Source organism: Sander vitreus, chromosome 3 (genome assembly GCF_031162955.1).
Source record: "Sander vitreus isolate 19-12246 chromosome 3, sanVit1, whole genome shotgun sequence".
Classification (NCBI taxonomy): Eukaryota; Metazoa; Chordata; class Actinopteri; order Perciformes; family Percidae; genus Sander; species Sander vitreus.
Window position 1 is genome coordinate 22007183 of NC_135857.1, and position 20707 is coordinate 22027889.

General features: G+C 40.1%; 2 protein-coding genes across 4 annotated transcripts; one reads left to right on the forward strand and one right to left on the reverse strand.

The window, feature by feature from the left end:
- Nucleotides 1-741: 741 nt before the first annotated feature.
- LOC144515554 (transmembrane protease serine 2-like) lies at nucleotides 742-6479 on the forward strand. Of its 3 annotated transcripts, XM_078246521.1 has the most exons (11): nucleotides 742-1244; nucleotides 1343-1456; nucleotides 1793-1922; nucleotides 2020-2130; nucleotides 2227-2270; nucleotides 3044-3206; nucleotides 3316-3488; nucleotides 3666-3767; nucleotides 4523-4668; nucleotides 5404-5556; nucleotides 5847-6479. In XM_078246521.1, exons 1-11 carry the CDS (start codon nucleotides 1127-1129, stop codon nucleotides 5862-5864), a joined length of 1272 nt encoding a protein of 423 aa, XP_078102647.1. In that variant the 5' UTR covers nucleotides 742-1126; the 3' UTR covers nucleotides 5865-6479. The 3 variants fall into 3 exon arrangements, with proteins under 3 accessions (XP_078102647.1, XP_078102646.1, XP_078102648.1); XM_078246520.1 differs by having other exon boundaries at nucleotides 5404-6479; XM_078246522.1 differs by lacking the exon at nucleotides 5404-5556.
- Nucleotides 6480-6688: 209 nt separating this feature from the next.
- On the reverse strand, nucleotides 6689-20344 carry bace2 (beta-secretase 2). The gene is made up of 9 exons (XM_078246523.1): nucleotides 19765-20344; nucleotides 14505-14593; nucleotides 13984-14200; nucleotides 11917-12048; nucleotides 11116-11250; nucleotides 10699-10800; nucleotides 10154-10303; nucleotides 9867-10035; nucleotides 6689-7915 (listed from the first exon to the last, which is right to left on the reverse strand). Exons 1-9 carry the CDS (start codon nucleotides 20050-20052, stop codon nucleotides 7674-7676), a joined length of 1524 nt encoding a protein of 507 aa, XP_078102649.1. The 5' UTR covers nucleotides 20053-20344; the 3' UTR covers nucleotides 6689-7673.
- Nucleotides 20345-20707: the final 363 nt, after the last annotated feature.

The window sequence follows — 20707 nt, forward strand, 5'->3', positions numbered from 1 at the left end:
CCAGAGTTTGAAAGCTTCTCTCTCATCACTTATGCTTTTTACTGACAGTGTCTGGACTCAGGTCCTTGTCTCATCCACGAAGTTGACGAGAGGAAAATTCCTCTACCCAGCCGGTCAGATGTTAAGCCTCAGTATGTTCATCACCTGGCCCCAAAACCCCCATCTGAGATAAGCTATTCCATTCCCAAACACAAAGGTAGTACAGTCTCCTTTTTAATTAGCAGGTCATACTGTGGTTTTAATATAACTGTTAAAACAGGAACTTAGTGCAGGCATTGAATCGGATTTATATCAAAAGGATTAATTGCAAGCAAAATATATTGTAGCTCTATGCATTTATATTTCAGTGTTTACTGTATATGTTTCAGATGTAAAATACCTATTCATTTTAGACCTTAGTCCAACCATAAATAGTTAGAGTTAAAGGTGCAGTAGGTAAGACTTATAAAACTAACTTTCTGTCATATTTGCTGAAACTGACCTTATGTTTGAGTAGAACTACATGAAGCAGGTCATTTAAAAAAAATCCAGCTCTGCTGGCACCACCTACAGCCTGTAGTGCGATTTGCAAAAATCCACAGCTCCCTGTTCAGATGCACCAATCAGGGCCGGGGGTGCTGTTTAACTGCGTGTCAATCACTGCTCATGCACACGCATTCATTCTCCCTTGTGGGGGGAGGGGCTTAGGAGACCGTTTTGGGCTTTAGCAGAAAGGGGGGAGGGACTGAGATGTTCAAATTCTTTGGCTAAGTCCTGGATCTTCACAATCCTACCTACAGCACCTTTTGATAAACATTTTTTTTAAACTTTCTTTATGTTAAAGACACAGAATAAATGGGATAAACTCATAACTTATACCTACGTACTGTTGTGATTATTAAAATAGATTCTACTTATTTTAATGTTAATGTCAGCCTCATGAAACAACTGTACTTTTTATAGAGATGCATTCATATAATTGTTTATACTGATTCTTTATGCAATCAAGAACAGAAAAATACAGATGTTTTATATAATTAAAATGAGATTAACCTGATTGAAAAGGTGCATTTATTAAACACATTTAACAAGTGGGTCAACTGTGTGTAAATGGGCTTCCAGTCACAATGCGCGTGTGTGCGTGTGCATGTGCGTGTGTGTTGACCTGTCAGGTGTAAAACAGAGGTGTGTTAAGTTCACTGTGGTTGCTGTGATCTGCCTGCTGCTCCTTCTGCTGCTGGCTGGAATCCTCCTCGCTTATTACTGTGAGTGCCAGATTTATCACCACTGTCTGCTGTAATAACTTACTGTTTATGCTACTACAACCTTTCTGTGAATTAAATCTTGTCTCTTGTTGCCCCAGACTCCTCGTCCTGTGTGCACGGGATGCAGTGTGGTAACGGGAGCTGTGTGTGGGAGTCCCAGTGGTGTGATGGAGTGACAGACTGTCCTGCAGGCCAAGATGAAGCAAACTGCGGTAAACAATCTTATCCAAGAGCCAAAGTGCAGGATAAAACACACCTGAAGATCCTGCAGTCTGTTCACTCCCCTTTATAAAATGCAGTCTACATACATCTTTACAGCTAAAAGGGACACTTTAATATAATTTTGACTTCATTTTAAGCAGCCTCAAGTTGAGGAAGATCACATCTGTGTCTATTTGTCAGCTTTTCTGTTTAATCATCATACACACTGCTATTTATGATTGTCTTGTAGTTCCACATAATTTAAATTGGAAGCCATTGTTATCTGTGTATGTTACCTGAGTCTGGTCACCTACTTCTTATTGTTTGTGTTTGCTGTTTGTGCTCAGTGAGGCTGCATGGCTCCAGTTTCCTGCTCCAGATCTACTCGACTCAGAGCAAAAACTGGAGGACTGTTTGTTCTCACGGTTGGACCGACCAGCAGGGGAGAGCCAGCTGCCAGCATGTTGGATACAGCAGGTAAGATGCTCCTGTGTTTCTCTCTCCATATTATTGATATGTGAAGGATTTGTGTGTTTAAATGAAGTCGTATATTTTGCGTTATGTGGCTTGACAGGGGCACATATTTTAAATCAGGCCAACAGAAGACTGATTCTGGTGATGGATTCTTAATTGTGAAGTTTGACGTCAACCCTGAGGCATCCATACTGCAACAGCTTGTGCTCAGGTTAGTGAACTGGTGGAGATAAGCCAGTGTAAAGTTGTGATTGCTGAATCAACATGGACCTAATTCCACCTCAAATGTCTCTTTTGTCATCTGCAGCAGTACCTGTCCCAACAATAATGCCGTGACATTGCATTGTACTGGTATGTTTCTAATTTCTAGGTTAATACGACATAAGTGTAAGGGGTGGGTGCATCTTCATTTTGTCTGCATTTGTATTGATTATTTTCTGCAGTGTAAGAAGGTTTTTAATTGTCATACTGTAAATCTTTTGTCTCTGTTTTTGGTGACATTGTGTTCTACGTAATGCTTTTAGTCTCCTCTGTTGTGTTCTTGTGCCCACACCAAATTCAATGCAAAAAGGAAATGACTTTTGCAAATCTTAATGCTTTGTTGTGTACTTTGTTGTGTTTCCAGGTTTAAAATAATTATTTTCTTGTTGGATACTGTTCCCTCTTTCAATTGAAACTACATTTATCAATACAAGTTTGTTGTCCAATTAGTTCAAAAGGCCACGTTTCTGCACACTTGCCAACATGACAAGAATATAATTATAAGGTTTTATAAGTGCATTATTCTGTATGTTCGCTCTCCTTTTTACAGTACTTCTTTACACTGCATTTATTTATACTTTGACTGTGTTTATAACTTATACACAATTGTGACCCTGAGCGCCCAGATAGCTCAATTGGTAGAGCAGGCGCCCATATATAGAGGTTTACTCCTCGACGCAGCGGGCCTGGGTTCGACTCTGAACTGCGGCCTTTTGCTGCATGTCATTCCCCCTCTCTGTCCCCTTTCATGTCTTCATCTGTCCTGTCAAAAATAAAGGCCGAAAATGCCCAAAATATAATCTTAAAAACCTGCTCATAAAAGCCCTGTAGCAGTCCTCTCCAACAGCAGTTTTTGTCCTCAGATTGTGGGTTTGGAGTGAACTCCATCAGGGCGTCTGGTGGCCAGCTGGCCTCTCCAGGGGCCTGGCCATGGCAGGTCAGCCTGCAGCTTTCAGGCTCCCACCGATGTGGAGGAGCCATCATCTCCCCCTACTGGATACTCACAGCAGCAAACTGTGTTGCCATGTGAGGCCTTTTCATCACACTTCTTTAAGCAGTGTTTTATGGCTGGGTTCATTGCGTTTGTGGTCTGATCCAGCTTGAATCTACTTTATGCTGATTCTCTCCCCTGCAGGGCCTCCAGCCCTGGAGACTGGGCAGTGTATGCTGGGATAGCGGATCCATTAGGCACTCTGTTCAACCCTGCTTACTCTGTGAGCCACAGTATAGCCCATGAAGGCTTCAACAGCGTCACTTGCAGGAATGACATCGCTCTGATGAGGCTCTCTAAACCTCTGGACATCACAGGTGCTTATAGACAGATTTACATGCACAATGCTGAACATTTACCAAATGAATATGAGTTTACATCCCTTACTCTTTGGAAACTAGCTGATAAATGCATACTTTGTAAGGAGAACACATAGGTTTGTAAGACTTTACACAATGACTTATAACAACAGACATATTCTTCTTGTTTGGTAGCCTCCAGTAATATCGGACCTGTGTGCCTCCCAAATGTTGGTGTAAGCATTGCTGATCCTCAGAAGGGCTGGATAACACAATATGGTTGCACAGTAAACGGAGGTAAGACAGTTATGGTTGCATGTGGTTGTTTGTTGTGATTCAAGACATTTGTGAAATCAAGATATCACGAACTGAAACCAATTTACTAAGATCACATTTACTTTTGAAGTATTTAAAGACCACTGTCATGTGCTGCCACTGGATGGCACCAAAGTCTGGAAATGTGTCATCCTGCACTCATTAACTTTAACTCTGTTTTACTTGCTAAAAATTTGCGTGAAAGACGTACTCTATAACTATTTATTTTACGTAAAAGTAGCAATACTACAGTGCAATACAGAACTAGATAATGCATTCAAAATGTTAAGTTAAAGTACAGAAGGATAAGTATCACAGTAAAGTATTAAAAGTAAATGTACTCATTATGCAGAATGGTCCATTTCAGAACAATGTATATTATATGATTGTATTATTATTATTATTATTATTATTATCGATGCATTAATGTGTACATCAATTTAAGGCACATTGGCAAATTCTATTGACTTTATATACTGCTGGATGAATTCCCCCCCGGGATCAGTAAAGTCTTATCCTGGACTACATATAATAATTATTAATCTGATTCTGCAAAGTAAGTTGTATCTAGTAAATAAAGAACAAGCACCTCCAAATAGTTTTTAACTACAGTTCTTCAGTAAATGTACTTTGATACTTTCTACCACTGCCTATTATCATATACAATAAATATGAACAAATTCTAAAATGACATTAAATGATTGTCACACTGCATCCTTTTGATTTGATTTTGACAGACTCTGGCTTTCCACACCTGATGGAGGCTCAGGTTTCTCTTATAGATACTGCAGACTGCAACAGCTCCATCGCTTACAATAGCAGGATATCACAGGACATGTTATGTGCCAGAGAGACGGAGGCAGTAGCCGACTACATGTGCCATGTAAGACAAACCACACGGTCTTCGCGCATAGAGTGAAAATGAAATTTGAATGGTGAAACCAACACGAATAAAATATATATATTTTGTATAAATAATGACATGAAGTGCAAAGTGCAGTTTGTTTCATTCTACAGCAAGTACCAGCCCACAGGGTTAATATATTCAGGCGTTAAGCTGACAATACATTCTTTAAATACAGACTCAAGTGATCCTATAGAACATTCTCCTCAAAGAAATGAATGTTCACACAAGCAGAAAAAAACCACTCTTTATAATGAGATATGTTCCGGTACAATTCAATTTTTCTTGCACAAATTGAGCAGATTCTGTTCTTAAGAATTTAAAGCATTTTCATGCTCTTATGTATCTTGCTTTGAGGCGTAGTCGAACAAGACCTGCATTATGTTCTGTACATGGTAACGGCTCAAGATAAACAGTTCCACTTTGTGGCTTATAACAAACCACCCATACAGTCGAGTCAACAATGAATGTAAAGTTAGAGCACTGAGGCGGCAGCTGAGCTGACCATGGTGTGTTTTATTTATGGATCTTAGAAAGCCTGGGAAGACCTTAAATCGAATGAATAGCATTTAGTGTTTGAATTTCACCAAGAGAGACATTGAGATCATTGTAAAGCTCTTGACCTTAAATGTGGGAAGCTTGATAAGTGTTATATGTATCTTCCAGAGGGTTTAGTTCAAAAAAATATCAGTTTTGTGCTGAATTCTTTCTCAGACTGACAGCGGTGGCCCTCTGATGTCCCTGAAGGATGGAGTATGGTGGCTCATAGGGGACAGTATTTGGGGGGAACACTGCACTGAGCAGAATAAACCAGGTGTTTATGGCAACGTCACCTATTTTCTGGATTGGATCTACCATCAGATGAGGGTAAAAAAAATCAAAGAAAGATTAGACTTGTAAATGCAGTTAAACAAAAATCAGATTCCAATTAATATGGAAAAATGTCCATGTACAGATCATTTGAAGCATTTGATTTAATCTGCTTGGAGGACCAGATGCAATAAGGTTTATCTGTAGTAATACTGATTGACTCATGCTGGATGTACAGTTTGAGTTTTTATAGTGTAGTGTGTGGATAATCTTAATTATGGCTGTGAAAAAAACAAAACAATTATCACATGAAACAAAACTAATTGTTCATTTATTTTTGTTTACAGAAGCATCAAGATGACTGATGATAGGACCAACGATTTACCACGTGAGATGTTTGTGTGTACAAAAGTGTGCAGATACATTTTTATTTCAATGCCTCAACAATATATCAGTTACATAACTTATTTCCTACATAATATTACTGTTCTGTGTCTTCATGATTTAAAATCACTGTTGGAGCGCTTTGGTTTTGGTGTGAAAGTCTTTATTTTAGTCTGTAAATATTATTGAAATGTTTTATTTAATTAATAGTGATATTTAAAGCCAGTAAATGAAGATGCCATGTGTCGACACAAGATGTCACTCACAAACCACATCAAGCTTGTTCCCGCTGACTCCCAAAGAATGCTTTTGTTCCCGATTAACCTTTCACAAAATCTTTATTAATTTAAAACGATTTAGATCTTTGATTTGGACACAAGTTCTTGCATTTCCAGCAAGTAAGTACAATTTTGGCACAGAAAAAAAAAAAAAAAAACACTTCTAAGTGAACATTCTAAGATTCAAGTGTACCTTCGATTTGACAACTTTAAATTTGGTCAGACAGCGACACGTTTGTGCAGCTCGAGTCACTGATTCTTTTTTATGCCAACTGGTCGGTCAGCTTTTCTAGAACTGTAGTCCACGTGTTTCCAATGTGTTAGCTTCAAAAGTCCTTTGGCTTCTAATTTAGTGATTGTATAAAATGTGCAGTAGAAATATGTACCCTTGAACATATAGTGTCTAAAAAGCAAAAATTTGGAATAATACAATCACATTCAAAAGAGATTTAAATATAAACTTACGTTACTTACTTACAGAATTAGTAAAATGACATTAATACAACAAATTGCATAACAAATCGAGAAATGTTGATCTTTAGCTTTATATTACACTTGAAACAAAGTGCAATTCAGCAGAGTAAGTCTCAAACTGCTGCTATTGTATTTCAGTTTGTATTAGCAGTGAGCTGAGACTTAAAAGGCACCACAGGCACTGTAAACGTGTTTAACCTCTAGTAATGTTCTTCCTATTAACTGTGATTATTTCAGCAGCTTTTCCCGTTAACTTCAACATACGCAGGCATTCGTTTTCAACTTCAAAATATAAGGCACGAAAAAAAAACATTCCTTCACTGAACACAGACCGTAAAAGGCACATTTTAAGAGGTTGTATGCCTTAAGAAAATAATAATACACAGTTTGCCTGGAAATACAATCAGTAACTTTTAAATTGTTCAAGAATGAACCAATGGTTGTTGTTGAGCCTGACTGTTTTATGTTCTCCCCACCTGCTCGCCTCTGATTTTCTGTAAGGAAGTAATTCCACCCTTAGCTATTATCAACTGTTTATCACGCCATTGCTGGTGTGATGTTGAGTGTTTATTTTGTGATACAGTGTTTTATGCGTGGGTTCAGTGTTTTGTTTGTGATGTCCTATATTTCCTAAAATACCTTTGACAGCCCTAAAGAGAATGAGTCTTAACAGTTGAGAAAAGTAAGTCATATCCATTACTGAAAACAGCCCTGTAGCTACATGGCATCTGTTCTTTTTCTTCTATGCTGGATGTCGTCCTCTGTGTCACATATGACATGATATGACCAATCATCAGTGAGAATAAGAAAGAGCCAACAGCAAGTGTTTTTGGGGTGGATTTTCTGTCAAGAGGCAGTTGATCTGCCTGTGTCTAGCTCCATGGGCCAGGCTGATGAATGCAGTCTAGAGTCAGTCAGACATTCAGAGGTCACTGTTGGGTGCAAGCTGAGCCTCACCCCTTTCTCCACCGCTGTGGATGCGCTCTGCTCGCTGTCCCCCTGCCTGCTCACCCTGCCCGCCTGTCTGTTTCCTCTCAGTCACTTGATGCGGTGGCGGACCAGAGAGGACTCGTCGGTTATCTCCCCGGAGCGATTTCTGTTTCGGCAGGGCAGGACCAGCAGGAGTAACAGGATGATGAGGACCACTGCGCAGACCGCCATCAGGGCATATGAGATCACCCAGAGAAGAGGCTCCTTCAGCACCCCGGCAGAGCAGTTGGCCGCCACGTCTGTTGCTGAGAAGGGCCCTGCGATCTCTGAAAGAGCCACTTCACCACTTACTGCAAAGAGATACAAGACAGATAGTTGCACACCGCACTTCTGACTGGCTGAGTCACATATGAAGTAAAAAGTAAAATATCAAAGTGCTGGAAAACCCACACCTGATCATGTAAATACCAATGTACCAGCCAAAAAACCCAAAATGAACCTAATGATGCTTAACAAAAATAAAATTAGTATTGTTTTTTTTTTAGCCATCAAACCCTTAACCATCTTCATACATATTTTATTACAAAAGTGTTTAACCACTGCTGAATAAAAACTAAATGTATGAACTTATAGATGAGATTTACTTGGCTCTTACTTACTGGCTCATCAATAGTTGAGGATAAGAATAGTTCTAGTCTAGATTTTACCACCCAGTTTAGAAATTAGAGCTGACAACCCTACTGTCACAAGCCTGCATCCTTAACCTTCAGCCTACATCTGCTCCAAGTCTGTTTGCCTAATACGGAACAAAAGTGATCTTTGTACTTCAGGATTGGAGTGGGAATTTACACAGAACTACAGGAAAGTACCACTGTTTAAGTTGTAACCTTTACTGTTTAGGTCACGATAATCAGGATATTATCTGGGTTTTGGTCAGTGAACCGGCAAGTATTGTTAAATAATACATTGTACTTTACAGTTTGCTTTTCCATAAGTAATCGTTAATCAAGGGCAGCACTTTATGAACTTCTGGACTGAGTTTTCTTTCCGTGTTAAAAGTTAAATGTTTTGAAACAATATCATCAGCAACATTTGCTATACATAAATGTAATTTGCTGACATCTTGCTGATTCTATCACCAGCTGATGCAATACAAAAGAGATTCAACCTATAGCCCTTTCATAAAATATGTAACGTGCTGCTCTAAACAACTATGAGAGATCCAGCTTTCCTCTGCAGGTTTTATTTTTTACATAAGCACCTTGTAAATAAGTATGAGTATATGTATTCATATGCATGTTAGTACCTACTACTTGCTTACACTGACAGTTGACAGTTATTTTGAGTAATTATGATATTGTGTAAGTCAGGGGCGTTTCTAGGACTTGAGGAGGTTCGGGGCTTAGCCCGTACCCATTTAAATAAACTGAATGCAATGCAAAATGGTGATTGGCTTGCCCAGCTTGTTAATAGTCAGTGTATGTTCATTTCAGCTGCCCCGTTTGTAGATTAGTTAGTTAGATGGCACCAACATTTGAATGAGACAAAGTTTAGGCAAGCGGCTGTGTGCTGCTTTACATCGGAGGTGGAAAACGACAGAAATACATGGAGCACGGACACAGCGCGACATGTCTGCCACAGCATGCCCACAGCAGAGCGTGTCTATAATAATTACCTGAAGCTGCACAGACCACGGAAGCCGCGCTGCTCATCTCTATTTTTACAGAGAAAGTGGACACAAAGTGACGCACCGGTCTGCTTCAGAGCTCTGTGTGTTTGAGCCTGAACCATAAACTGTAACGTCACGTGAACTTTAAACAAAATCAGTATTATTGCGCACCTAAGCTTTGTGTTGCCTACAATTAAAATTACATTTGGTGCTACAGTCAAAACATTCGGGGCAGAAGCCCTGGAAAAATGACCTGGTGACGCTGATGGTGTAAGTGTTCTGGTGATTTTAGTGCACAATTGATGAACAAAGCCCTTTTTGTGCAAACTTCTGTCTTTTCTGCTGTAAATTATTGAGTTCAGCACTTCATACAAACATCCACACTAAAAATAGCATACTGAGGTTGGCAACACACATTTTAAACCACATACAAAATGTTACCATAAGGCTGATACAAATAGAAATATGGGTATAACAATCTGTATAACTTTGTGCACAAATACGTTCTTGTTTGCAGATTACTGTCCTAACTAATGGTTTATGATAAACTGTAAACCAATTCCTTAATTTACAATGTTTGGACATGCAGCTTTTCTGTCTTAGCATTAGTCTTGTACAGTATGTACCCTCACCTGCACAGTTGCTGAGTGCAAAGCCCAGCCTCCGCTGGGCACGGTCAAACACCACGTAGAAGCCTTCCATAACAGTAGCGCCGATTACCAGGCCATTAGCTGACGAAGACAATCCAAAACGGAAGCAGTCCAGTGTGCCGTCCACATCTGTGATTGGCTGGATGTACAGCTGTGAAACAACAGAGAAGAACCCATGACTGTTCGATGCATGTTCGATAAGTTTTTGTCTCTTAGGTTGATTGAGAAGGAGGGATGACTTGTTTTTGTGTTCATGTTTATCCATATACCTGAGGCAGGATGGTGATACGGAAGGACTGGCTGGTGTTCGTGGCCCTTAGGTAGATGGACAGCTTGGGGAAAAACATCCAGGGGGTCTCTCCCTTCATCCAGCATGCAAGCTTGCTGCCATCCCAGAACCCTGAAGAAAAGTCCTGGATCTGAACCAAATAAAAACAAAAGAGAAATAGGCAGAGGGACAAACGGACAGAAACAGAAAGGTCAGTACAGCACAAAAACAGGTTTTGCTGTTCTCTTTCATTCCCCGACCTGGGATTAATCTGCAGGGATGTGCATATGTTAATTGAAAACTGTGCTTCTAGGTTTAAATTAACCTTGGAGTACGGTTTGTGTGCAGTTACGAAAAATGTGTAAAGTAGAATGGGAAAAAAAAAAAAACAGAAGCATGGGCGTGCACACATTTTTATAGTAGAAAAACTCCTGTTCCTTCCTCTCAAAGCTATGTCCTTGAGCAGTGAATGTGTGCTATCCTCCCCTGCATCACTTTGCTCTGACAACACGTTTCATCACTGTCTGTGGAGAGAAGGCAGCTTACCAGAGAGCTGCGTGTGATGGCTTCTACCACCGCATTGAAGACGTTGACAGGAAGACGCAGCAGTGTCGTACCACTGTCAACTATAGCTTTATCCATGTTATACTGAAAGAAAGGGAGAAAGTGTGAAGTGTAGTCATATTTCTAGTCGTCATAGTCGTAGTAGTCATTTCTATGGAGGACCTTGAGCAAATTGAAGAATGTATAACAAGGAAGGTCTTGATTACATTCCCTTGCAGTATTGCTATTCAAATTCAAGTTTCATTTTCGTGTTGTAACCTTGACACAGTCATCTCATTAAGAATGAATGTTAACCGTTTCCAATTAGTGTTGCTTTTCTGCTTCAATCTTAAAGATATCTTTTAATGACCATCTTTGAATAGTGATGGGTGGTGTTGCAATGCAGAGTTTCACGTTTACCTCTCTGCAGTCTAGGTCCAGATTCTGGTCGCCAACCTCCAGCTTCAAAACCTCCACTTGGTAGTACCACTCCTCTACTATAGGGGTGTACCACACTGACCCCCGATACAGAGTTGGTTCAGCCCCTCCCATGATCTGAGGAAGGAACCAAAATACTTATCAATCATCTATGAGTCAACTGTGACCACAACAACACCGTGAATAGCCAACATATCCATATCCAAAAAGAGTACGCTCTAGCAAAGGTTTATATCATCCTTTAAAAATTTGGCAAAATACACACGCACACACAAGCACCCTGCCATCTTATCCATCTGTCTGTGTCAGTGGGTCACATGATGGAGATGCAGTAAGCGAGGCACTGAGGCCGTGAAACAGTGACAGACCTGCTCTCAGCAGGATGCTATCTTAGCTTAATTAGCTCCACTCTAACAAGAATGGGCCTCCAATGGAGAAAAACACATTTGACAAGGAGGATACCAGCTATTATGTTTCTAAAATGCACTCAGCTGCTATGTCTGATCCACTAGTGAAGGGTTTATTTTGTCTGAGAAGAGGAGTGCTCAACCACATTCCAGTCCTCTTTGAGTAAAGCACATAATTGATACTGCACGTTAAATAACTTTAGACACAAACTGTTTACAGAATTAGAGGCAGAAGTGATACAAAATCTAAAAAAGAAAAGAAAAAGGGCCCAAAGACTCTGTTTAGAACATAGGTCTTTGCCTTTGAGCAAACTTTACAATCAAACCTTTTTTGATAAGTTAATTTGATCATACTCAGCCCCTCCTGACTACTCACAAGACTGCCTCCTGCGAGGTCAGCTGTGCTGCTGGCTGACAGTCCAGCACCACACATCTGGAGGGAAAAGATGTCAGGAATTCCCAGCTGTTGCACCAAAGAGTTGAAGAAGGGCTCCACGGACGAGTCAGGCTAATTGAGAGACAGGAGATGTATAATCGTTAACTGAGCTTTTACATTTGCATTTTAAGCTTAACGTTTGTGAGATTATCCAGACTAACTTAGAGTAAATTCATTTTCTCTTTGCCAAAGTATACACAACTAGTACCATAAATTATAAAAACGTGAAAATGTTAAAAATAAATAAAAAAATAAATGTTTTGTGTGAATACTGAAAATACACAACTGACTGAAAAACAAGGCTTTACAATGCTTGAGACCAAGAAGGAAAAGTACACTGGTTGCTACTATAGTTGATACTAAAGGATATGACCATAACCCTTTTAAGTAACTAAACTTTTTTTTTTTCCTGATTAGGCAGCCATGCATGTTAAAACACTTAAATCATTATCTGTGTGCCTGTGGAGCTGGACAAAGTTACACTAAATAGATGTGAGAAATGCAAAGTTAACTGCTGGTATTTGTTTTACTAATGTTGCAACAGACATATTTTAAAAACAGATAAAAATGTTTTTTTTTTGTTTTGTTTTTTAAAGGTTATGATTTTAACAATATTCTGACCACTGTGTACGAATGTGTGTGTGGACTGGTGTAAGTATGAGGCAGTGGTATGCCACTTGATTAAAGACTGTTCATCCGGTTTTTCCTCAGATCGGTTATTATGTCAGTGCTGTGTTATCATGTCACGCATGACAAACAACAGCCCTCAGGCAAGTTGAACCTGAACACCCGGGAGATGCCAGCAGCATAAAGTGGTCAGTGTGGGCATGTTTCTGCCCCTCACTCACTGGCATTTGATCCCAAAAGGTTACTGTAGTCCGCACAGAATGAAAGAATGTATTGTGCCGTTTTATGCTGGCGTTATTCTCGTCCCACCAACACTAAATGATCACGTTAAAAGGAAGCAGACATTGGGCGAAGCACCTTGGTTCTGTGCCTCCGTCCTACTTCAAACATACTATACAGGATGTCTTTGTGAATTAATTAAATTCACTGAAAAAAGTATAGCACTTTGAAAATGTGCTTCTCTCACGGTATAGAGAGTTCGTTTTTTTCTAAGAAGGTTAGTTTTTCTCCAAATAAATTAATGCTCCAAGTTCATTAATTAGTGTAATTAGTGTATTCAGTGTAATTTCATTAAACTGGGAATATTCAAAAAAACTTCCATTACACAAAAGCATCACACCCTTGCTGCTGAAAATAAATCATGAACACGGAACTTTTCTGTTGTCATGTGAAATGTCCATGACTACACCCAGATAAGATCTCAGTTCAAGTTATTCAGTGCTGTAAAAGACATGCGGGACAGCAGGAAGTTATGCAGTACTGCTTGATTAACTTGATAAAACCTGATCTGTTCACCCTGCATTTTCCACACCGACGTGTCTGTTTCTTACATGCATCTGTAACGTTTTGTAAACTTCATCTAAAAGTTATACAATACATTCACAATTAATATACTGCTCCTAGTTCTTTGCAGCATAATATAAAGTAGTGTAAAAGTATCTGTATTTATTGTTTGTAAAAGTAGTGTATTTAATTAATTTTGCATATTTTAAACCGCAGCAATGGAATTACAATAGCCCCATTTGATTTATTCATTGTTGAATTTTACTAAATACTAATCATAAACATAAACAAAACAAAGAATCCATAGTCAAGTCATGAGCAGTAACCAGACAGTAATCACCTCTACTTAGTAAGGGAGAAAAAGAGCAGTTACACAATTGATTACACATTTTCTAAACAGTTTTTGACAACACATGCATTTTTGTTCTTGTTTTAATGATGTTGAATTCTCTTTTTAGAGTGAATCTGCTGTTTTCATACTTAACATCACACTCAGCTACGAGTAAAATCAGTGAGAGAGAAATGTAAGCTTTTTTCTACTTACTGTGCGATCTAAGATTTAAGGTAAGATTTAAACTTTGAGAGCATCTCTCTCACCCGTGCCAGCATGGGATAGGCCAGTCCCAGGATGCCCTGCCAGTTGACCCCAGGAAGGAAGAAGCCGTCAGATGACAGGATGGCAGCTACGTTGATGATGATGGTCCCATTTAGGCCTTTGGGGATGGAGACACGGTCAACGCCCAGTTCACCTTCCCAGTTACCCTGGGTGTACCTGACAGCCACAGTCCGGCCAACTGACTGGTAGGTACTGGAGCTAGACACAGGGGAAGAAGCCAAGATGTGTGAATAGTTATAAAAGGCCTCTGGTAGGTAGATAAAAAGCTAAATTTGTGGACAGACATTACATAGCAAAGATCATGAATTTGTATAGTATTACTAGGAATGTCCATTCTTTCTGTGAAAAAGCTACTATGAAAAGCATTCAAGGTAAAACAAGAAATAAATTAAAAACTCAATATTGGTATGATGTTTCCAAGAGTTTGTGTATCGGATTAAACAAAGTTTTAGTTTAGTTTATTATTATTACTATTATTAAACAATGAGTCCCAGACACTTACAGCGCAGTCTTGAAGTAGTGAGTAATGAATGGGTGTGGAGCCGCAGCCACGGCAAAGTTACTGCTACCTGTATCCACCAGGATGTTCACCTGTAATGACACAAGGCAATGTTTGCTTTAACAACCATTAACAGTTGTCTGCTTCAGGCCAACCCCACCGCTACCTTATAGAGCTCCGGAGTCACAGAGTCAAAGTAACAGCTGTAAAACAATGAAACTTTAAGCTTTTTTAAAATGCCACTAAGACATTAAAGTCGCTGTGTTTGTATGAATTCTAACAATTAGAGGAGGAAAATGAAGAAGAGCAGAGTGTGTAGAGGGAGAACAACAACATTTCCAGGAAATTAAACTGGAAATAGTGAGGAGCGAACATGAGATGACACACAAAAAAGACGCAAACTAGAATCACCGCCTTGCTGTTGTATGCCTCCGCCAACCAGGACTTTGAAGGAATTTAATAAATAGGTATTAAGTGTATTCTTTTGGCGAAATGGACGTTATCACTATATTGACATGTATGTGTCCTTTCCAGTGAATAATTTCAGCCGTCTTCACTTAGAGACCGTTTTTACAGAGGACTGATAGAGCTTCGTCACATGGTGCAACGACAATCTCCTGAAGCTCAAAATCAGCAAAACCAATGAGCTTGTGCTGGACTACCAGAAAAACAGAAAGCCCCCCCTGTCCTGGTTGTCATCCAGGGAGAGGAAGTGGGTGGACTCATACAAAGTACCATGGAGTCCAAATCAATAAAAAAAACTGGACTGGAATCACAACACGGAAGCCCTCTTCAGGAAGGGATGGAGCAGACCGTCCCTTCCTGAGGAGACTCAGCTCCTTCAGTGTGTGCAACAGGCTCCTGCAGATCTTCTATCAGTCTGTAGCCAGTGCTCTGTTCTTCACACGGTGTGTGCTGCCTCGGGTGGTGGTATCAAGGCTTTGAGGTCAGCAGTCTCAATAGGCTGTTAAAGAAGGCCAGCTAGGTGATCAGGTTGGAGCTGGACAATGTGGAGGCAGGGGTGGAGAGGAGCATGAGGGACAAAATCAAAGCCATCTTGGAAAACCTTACTCATCCTCTCTACAACAAGCTGTGGCAGATTGGCAGCTCATTGCAGAGAGAAGGATGAAGGACAAGATCGAAGGCTGGGAGTTGTTCCTCATTCGAGTCGAGGGTCTAAGGATAGAGAATGTCTTTTGGTGTACAGATTGTGAAGCCCCTAGAGGCAAATTGTTTGATTTGTGATATAGGGATATCGCTAGAAATTGATTTGACTTTGATGAGCTTTGCTGTTCTTGTTCTGCTGTATGTCTATTAGCAGACACTGCGTTTTGTTTGATGCGGTAAACAGTCAACGTTTTGGTCCGTGTTTTGTTGCAGGCTGGTTATTCCTTAATTAATCACAAATATTTTACTCATAACTGAAGTGAAGAGTGCACTTCACATCTGTATTATATCATATAATATGCTATCATCATTTCAGATATGGGCATAAGCAGGAATTTCACATTGATCAGGTACAAAAAAAACTGACTGGGGTTTCCCTCATTGCTAGAGATTCCGTGTCACACAAACTGCCGTAAAGAGCTTTGCCATTGAGCAAAAATGACTATGCACCTCCGATATAATTGCTCTCTAATGTGTGATCTATGAGTCAAACATGACAGCCTCTAGCTACTAGCCGGACTAAATGACCTATCCAGCCGTCCTGGTATGTGTCATGGGCACAGTGGGGACCAGCTAACAGCAGTTAAGATAATGTTGTCTTCCAGGCATCAAGTCAACGAGCAGGAACTAATTAGCTTGCAGACTTCTGTGACCTCCACTACTGAGCAGTGGCCACATTAACACACACACTAGCGAGCATTCCTCACCATGACGGGGTCATAAAGCTAATGCCCCATTACCACCTGATGACTCAACAAAGAGGTCTATACAGTGGCTCTTCAATATCACATGACACAGTCTATAGGAATATGCAGGCACAAACAGTAAGTGCAACAATCAATCTAACATGGCTCCTCTATGGCTTCCATTGTTTTAAAAAAGACCAAAACAGCAGGAAGTACTGGAGTTAAAATATTTGTGTTTGACAGGCAAGGAATAAGGAAGTCTAACAATTAGATGAAAAAAATCCACTTCCTCAAGCTTGTTTTTTTCAAGCCTATTATACCCAAATTATTACTGTGTTCGCAATTGCATACTAACATACTATTTATATTATGACCTGAAATGTACTATTTAGTGTGTTCACACTGCATAATATGTGGATTTTGTGTATGCAAAAAAAATGCCAAGATGTATACAGTACTATATCAGCAAGAATTTGCTGCAACGTTTCCACAGATGTTAGAACCGCTGGCTGGGCCATCGTCTTGCTTGAGCGTACTTCAGAAAACTCTGTTGGTCATGTCATACTTAATTGTTTATTTAGTAGGCAGTATGCAGTGCATACACTTTGAGTATGTAGAAGGCAGTACGGAAGTATGTGATTTCAAACACAACTAGAGCCTGCTCATCATTATACTGCACTATTTCCTCAGAAGCCAAAAGTATCATATTTTATTCCTTTTAGCCAACTGCCACTGTCATGCTCAGGTGTGCATGGAGTCATTATGAAAAAATTGGGCAAACAAAACCCCTGTAATTATCAACAATGTGTTATCAACTGGTTCAGTTGGGCACGGGAAGCCCCAGTTGGCCCGTCCATGGGAGTCAGGCTTATCAGTTCCTCCTCATTGGACAGGCCCTGGTCCCATTACTAGGACTGCTGCCTTGCAGATGGCATCAGTCCACAAGCCCTGAACCAGCCAAACAGGCCAGATTGGATATACTGAAACCTTGTGGTTAGGAAGGGGGAGAGGGGGTATTTCCTTATGCCCACACCGCCTATCTTTTCTAGTCACACTATCCTCCCTTAGCTCGGCTGCTGAGCCTCAGGCAAATCTCTACCCCTGCTGCTGCGGCAGCCTGCGGTTGAGCGTTCACCGTCTAATTGGCAGTGGCTCCATGGCAGCAACGTGCATCTGCTACCTGTTTGTACCAATTAGCACATGTGAGGCTTTCCAGCCGACACCTCAGCCTAGCTGTGCCACTTGCTAACAGATGCGGCAATTAGTGACTCATTTGAATAGTGCCTCATTTAACACTGTGGCCTTGTAATAATCACATCATTATTTAGTTGGAATAATATTGAGAGTATACCTTAATAGTACTGAGTTACAGGACATTTTGGCACTGCATAACTAATATCAACCTAAGTGGATTGAGATCTGCTGGCATTAATAATGCCAGCAGATCACAATAACTATGTACAGGAAACAGGAGTATAACGGCTGGAATATCAGAAGAGCAATATCAAGAAGAGGAACTGTTTCCTTTGCCACAATATGTTGCAACATAGACTGCAACATATTTTCCTCAAAAGCATAGTCCATGGATGGAACATTCAAGTTAATATTTGTTAAATAATCATGTATTCACATCAATGCGTACTTCCTCATGCTGTGTAGAGAGCAAGTCAGCTGACACAGGTCCCAAATATACCTTTGTCACAGCTCTTATTTTGACATGTCATTGCAGGAAACACAGATGTAACTAATGACATTAATAACGACTGCCGTTAACTCATTTCAGGGCGTTTGTATTGTGCTTGCTGGGTCACTAGAATGGCTTACTGGGACACTTAATGGAACTGAGCCATCGTTAGTTGCACCTGTCTTTTCCTGCTATGATATGACAAGTAAAAATGTCTGCTGAGACAAAGGTCTATCAGAAATCAACTTTGACAGATGCCTTGCATACACAGAACAATACATCACAAATCAGTAAACATTTTAGTCCTAGTAGCTATATAGAAACTAATTGTTTAAATGACCAATTCTAAAACACTTATGTTTTTGTATTTGTACATGTTTAGTGTATCACTTGATCCCTATGCAGTCTGAGGATGGTCCACAGGAATAAAACGTTGCTTTGAATAAATTACGGTTTGAACAAACATTTGGGGTATTCCCTTCCTTGAGCAACGCTTTAAAGAGTGGTGTTCGATTAGAACAGCAGATCTGAAGCATATTTTCCAAAGTACAACTATGGACTGGTTGTAAAGTTATGTGGGAACTGTACTCTGACAAGTGCTGCCTTATCCTCTCAGAGGTTGACACAGGGCAGTGACATGGCAAGCAGCACTGATAAGCCTCTGTGAGCCTGAGAAACTGAGCTCAGCTGTGCCACCCAAGAGTCTTGAATCTGTTTAACTTGAGAGGCCCATGAACAACAGGTCAAGTCACTAATGAGATAATTTACTTTTGTTTTAAGCTCCATTTAAAACACATCTACTTACAACACAATTGCAAAGCGTGTAGCCTTAAACCTGCAACACCCTAAAGCGTCATGTATTTTTAACAGTGACAGGAGAATCCCTCTGCCAACTCTTCCGGGACCATTTAGTCCGCTTTAATCATTAATATGATCTTGTTAGGCACTTTACATAACGTGCAGTATAAAATGATGACAGTAAATTACACAGGCATATGTCCGTGCAACCAAAAGAAAATAAGCAGCAAATATGCCTAAACCAGGGCTAGTGCTGTTTTGTAGAACTGTGGAGTTGCTCTTGCTCCCCGGGAGCCTCATAATCCCTGTCAGCTGCCTGGTAAGAAACAGTGTTCTTCACAGGCTGCATCATGTGAGTGCATGTGAGCGGGATGAAGTCTACCTACAGACCCCAAGGCTGTAAAGACTTGACCCAGCTGCTGCCCTCCACAGCCAAGCTACCATCCTGCCAGGATGGCCCCAGGCAGCCCTGTAAATAAACATCTGCTTTTGTTTTATAAGGACAGTGATAGCATAATATGGCATCCTAAAATCTTACCATGACCCAAGTTGTTGTTCTGCTTCTGGGGTCATAGCAAACAGTCAATAAGTAGGCTATATCAAATATTGCAAAAATAGGTAGCCAAAGCCCTGGGTTGAAACAAACACACTCAGCCCCCTTCAATGGATCACATGGTGGACGGATCTGTTTACACACAGCAGACACACCATACCTGAAAGAATTGACTGAATATAACACATGACCCTGTTTCAATCAAATGACTAAAAAGGAAAGTAGAAAAACGAAAAGAAAGGGGTATTTTTAATGTAATTCTGCTCAATAATCTTAAATACTAAAAAACTGAAAACCACCTGTACAAATGATACAGGTCTCAAACAAAAACAACAGATACACACAGTAACAGGGTTTGTCTTGTGATAACATTACCTTTTGGCCAGGAGTACCAATTGACATTTCTATGTAGTAGCCTCTTCCAGAGTCCCCTTGCAAGTTATGTATCATGTCCAGAAAGTTCACGGTACCAGTTGGATCAGAGGCCAACGAGAGGCCGTTTCCATCAGACGTTAACACGACTCGCTGAGTCAAATCCACATCAGAGGATACATTGTACCTCCCTGTGTATATTTTAAGTGGTATAGCAAAGTAACACTTGGACACGCCGAAGTAAAAACTAAAAACAAATGCCCAAATCGAAACAGAAGTAGAGTATGCCATGGTGGTGTTGCTTTTTATAGTGATAACAGGTAAAGTTTTGGAAAAGACTCCCAACTCCTTGCTCAAAGTTTTCTCCTTAAGTTTTCAGTTTAGCCATCTTGGAATCGCCTGTGCTGTGGTAACCGCCACCATGGAAACAGGGCCTCTCCACCGTCAAAAAGCAGCTAAACATATAGACATGGTAACAAAATATGACTACAACTATAACAAATGTTTGACAGCAGTCGGTATACTTCTCCGAGATGTTTCGCCTCCATACGCTCCCCTAGCTAAGTGGGTCAAGCTTCAAAAACGAATTATTACTTCCGGTTATATCCACTTTCAAATTAAATTGAATCTAGCTAAACCATTAACTATTGTTTTTGCAACGCAAAAACAGAGCAGTCTTTTTACGTAGGCATATAAGCCACATACAGCATTATACAAAGAAAGAAAATCACAAAATGCAGTCACCAATCATACCAAAAAAAAAATGCATGAGGATAAGTCAATGAAGAAGTCATTCGACTCCTTTAACTCTTGCTGAAATGCTTTCTGGTGCTTGCTTCATATTTCAGGGTATAGAGTATGTTACGTGAACATTTAGCATTTCATTTAATTAAGTTAAATTATACGACTTTTTTTTTTGTATTTTAGTGTCATTATGCGTTTTTTT

Excerpts from the sequence above, each read along its gene's own strand:
- bace2 (XM_078246523.1), bottom strand. The coding sequence starts at position 20,052 with ATGGCATACTCTACTTCTGTTTCGATTTGGGCATTTGTTTTTAGTTTT. Across the intron at positions 14,201-14,504 it reads CACTACTTCAAGACTGCGCT|CTCCAGTACCTACCAGTCAG; the intron begins GTAAGTGTCTGG and ends CCCTGTGTCTAG. Across the intron at positions 10,304-10,698 it reads CCATCACACGCAGCTCTCTG|ATCCAGGACTTTTCTTCAGG; the intron begins GTAAGCTGCCTT and ends TATTTGGTTCAG.
- LOC144515554 (XM_078246520.1), top strand. The coding sequence starts at position 1,127 with ATGTGCGTGTGTGTTGACCTGTCAGGTGTAAAACAGAGGTGTGTTAAG. Across the intron at positions 1,923-2,019 it reads CAGCATGTTGGATACAGCAG|GGGCACATATTTTAAATCAG; the intron begins GTAAGATGCTCC and ends GTGGCTTGACAG. Across the intron at positions 2,131-2,226 it reads CTGCAACAGCTTGTGCTCAG|CAGTACCTGTCCCAACAATA; the intron begins GTTAGTGAACTG and ends TGTCATCTGCAG.